A 3,691-nucleotide genomic window follows, 5' to 3' on the forward strand; every position below is an offset into this window, starting at 1 on the left:
TTTTGCGAACGACTACCTCTGATGAGTATCAAGATGGAAGAAACCTTACGTGGGCTATCGGAATTTTCAGGAACTCTATGAGTAATTTACCACGGAAAGAAAATTCAGTTTCGTGCAACTACCAAGGCGGCTAGAACCACTTCACAGCAAGTACGCCGTTTTTACAACTGCTGCTACTGATGATGATGTTTCTTCAAGTGTTTGGGAAAAGTCAGGCTGTACGAAACGTTCAAGGTGAGCTGGATACCGACAAAAATTGGAAGTTTCTACGGTCGCCGTGAGAGTCTGTCAAGTGCACCCGCTCAACCAGAATATTATCCTATATGAATTCATCTATTGACAAATGCGATTAATTTAATTCTCATACCACCATTATTTGTCGTCCGTCTTAAGGTTAAACTTTCTTAACTCTGGAAAGTGCGCATGTTCTGCATCAATTAGCCCAACTGAATATCCGGGAGTTTCTTTATTCTTAGGAAGAGCCAAACTAATGTTGACCTTTCATCATGATCATGATCATCGTCATCATCATCATCATCAGCAGCAGCATGACATCAGTGATCAGCACCGATGCTTCACTGCCGTACAACCATGACCTTTGTCACCTAGCCATGCCAAGCATTTTGAAGAAGCCTTGAGACGGCGTGAACAAACGCGCACGTTTATTGATAGTGCATTTGTGCAAAACGAAAAGTAGAGCAACACCAATGTTGATGGTACTCAGCTGCACATTCGTCATGTGGCGTGCAGCATAAGTTGACTATAGTGAACGTGCCATGTAACGCAATACACCACAACAGGGAATATAAAGTAATGTTGTTCCAACGTTGAATATGGACTGAACGTTTTAGTACACCGTTAGACAACCAGTGCAATTGGTTTACTTCGTTATTTGCGCTGAGGGTGATCTGCGTGAGCCTGCTCCACCGAATCTTGTTCGTCGACTGAGGCAATCAGCTGTGTGATCCTCCGTGACCTCGTCTGTTGATTTGACGTGCGATTCAACTTTGGCATTCCGGACACGCTTTCAGGTGTCGGTAAATCGAGCTCTTCGCTTCGGTCAGAAGTATTGGGAGTTGATGAGTGTCTCTGAGTTATTGTGTTTAACATAGATGTTCGTTTCTGTGACCAGATTGTGGACCTTCGCAAACTCTGATCCATTTCCTTTGGATTAAGATGTTGACTTTTGCGTTCTACTAAACTTCGTAATTTGGATGCCCGGTGGACACGTCCAAACTGGTCCATTTTGGCTGCTACCGAATCCCTATTTTTATGAAGCGAAAATTTGGTGAATGGCCGTAGTTCTAATGTTTTCCGAGTGGTTTTTAGAATACTTCCGACGCGCTCGGTTACGTCATTTCCCGTACTTGAGTCTTGATGCACAGTTTCTGCCTCAGTAACCTCATCTTTTTCGTCCTGCTCCTTCTCATCGGTTTCTAGTTTTTGTTCCTCACCATCACCTGCTTTCTTCTTCCTCTCATCAAGGTCACGCAACAGCTGTAGATCTAACAGCCTCTCGACTAGGTGACGATTGGCCAACTCTAAGCGTTGATGTTCTTGTAATATGAGCGGTAGTAGTCGTTCCTTATTGATACCAGCTCGCTTACGTGCCGTTAACAAAAGTCGACACTCATTATCCACAATTTCTTGTACAATTGCTTTTTTCTGGGAAACGGTCAGCGAGCGCTCAATCCACCGCTTGGCAGCCCACACAGTAAGCAAGAGAAACCAGAAAAGAAATAGAGCACATAGAGCACAGCCTGTATTTACGTTTCGCAGTGTCTTCATAGTTTTCGGAAATTCAGCTAACTGCCATAGGCTGTCAACATCTTTCTTCACTTTCAGTTGGAATTCATTTACCAGGATCTGGCGGGCCACGCGCATGCGTGGAGCGTTTATATTCGCAAAAGAACCTGGGCTGGGTATGATCAGATAACATCTCCATGTGCCTTGATGTGTTTGGTTAAGACCGGCCATTCTCATTATCCGTCTTGGACGTGCAATCGCAATACCACGGGCAAAGTCATGTGCGTTCAACTTCCACATAAGTTCGGACGCTTCAAACCATACTGGAGCGTTTTGAAGTGCATAGTTATAACCCAAGTTGGAATGCAGGTAAAAGGGATCCGCTGATTGGCCTTCATAGCTGATGCCAACAATGAGGAGGCTGTAGTACACTGCCACTCCACGGAATCTGCCGTAGCTCAGTTCACAGGTGTAAAATCCTTGATCTCCCTCAGTCACACTTAAAAACAACAAATCCACATCTTCCAGCTCTGCATCTGATGTGGGGAGTAATTTATTCCACCGGTCAGTCTCATCCAGTAGCTCATTTGGTGGGCCTTTCTTTTCCTTCTTTTTGCTTCTACCCAAAGAATACATGAGCCTGTTAATGCGTGATTGTGGTTCATATATTTTCAGAGGTTCACCGTTTTTGTACCAAGTTACTTTCAACTCTTTGGCACTCAGTGCTCCATGAGCAAGCTTCCGCCTTGTATTTTCAGTCAACCGCTTGGCCAGTCTATAAGTTGGTGTTTCGCAGGTCATTCGAACATGATCTCCAGGTCGACGTCGTAAAACATTGCGGATATTTGTCAAACCCTTTCGATGGTCCTCCTCCATTTGAAGCTGCAGTCGTTGGGCCACATGTGCGGTAGTTCCAGCCTTAGTTTCACCACAGTTATACAAACAATCAGTAGTTTGGCGGCTAACTCCCATACAAGGTATATCACGAGGTGGTGGTTCTGGAGGAGGACTATCACACTTGCGAGAGCGGATCATTATCCCAGGCTGACAGGCTTTTGTGGAATTTGGATCTCTTGGTATGCATAAACCCCACGAGCCCCAAGCACCCCAGCCCGGAAGAGTGGGACATCGAGAACTAACAACGCATACTGTACAAGTCTCTGCCTTTGATTCATAATCCTCCGGATTTCTACAAAGATCTACAGAAGACTGAACGTTGCCGTAAGAATCCAAACACTTTCGCCAGCGACAACGAAGTCCTCGACCACATGTTACGGAACAGGTTAAGGGTAACGGCGACCACGTACCCCAATGGTAAGAGTAATTTTCCGACTGCAACTTTGTACTAAGCACCAGAAGCCAACTGCCGAGTAACACAAAGGACCAGATAAGGTAGTATTTATGGTGTCCACAACCCACCATATTTTTTGTAGAACCCAAAGCGCGTTAACGATTTGCCATGCCAGTATTGATCCGTTTGACAGTGGCTGTCACGTGATTGTGCTAAAGTCTGTTATGTCAGAAAACGGCACTCTTGGATAACAGACTCGAGATTTTATGGGTGAATCTAAACCAGTTAGACTAGTTTGATGTAGATTTAGCATGGTCAACCTCTTTTCAGCGCTCAAAAAGTAGGTATATGATAGTGGACTAGTGTGCAAACAAGGCGGATAATTTTAAGGTCAGTTATTACCTTCATTTCTTTCATCACTCTTCCCTCTTCACTTTTCCTTAATTCGCTTGTGTGTTTATTTATTTATTCATTTATTCCCTCATTCCTTCCTTCATCCATCCATTCATTCACACAGTTGTTGAGTAATGAAACCGCAAATTATGGATACAGGTAAATTAATGTTGCAGCTACTTACTTATGGATTGAAATATTTGATTGATGTTCTAAGGTGAGACTGATCGTTCTCCGGAAGAGGAAGCAGCCACCATTTGC

General features: G+C 44.2%; 1 protein-coding gene across 1 annotated transcript; it reads right to left on the reverse strand.

Moving 5' to 3' along the window:
* Positions 1-888: 888 nt before the first annotated feature.
* On the reverse strand, positions 889-3,168 carry T265_08860 (hypothetical protein; the record flags this gene model as incomplete). The annotated part of the gene is made up of 1 exon (XM_009174777.1): positions 889-3,168. One exon carries the CDS (start codon positions 3,166-3,168, stop codon positions 889-891), a length of 2,280 nt encoding a protein of 759 aa, XP_009173041.1.
* Between the last annotated feature and the right edge of the window lie 523 nt (positions 3,169-3,691).

The sequence above is a fragment of the Opisthorchis viverrini genome (assembly GCF_000715545.1).
Source record: "Opisthorchis viverrini unplaced genomic scaffold opera_v5_242, whole genome shotgun sequence".
NCBI lineage: Eukaryota > Metazoa > Platyhelminthes > Trematoda > Opisthorchiida > Opisthorchiidae > Opisthorchis > Opisthorchis viverrini.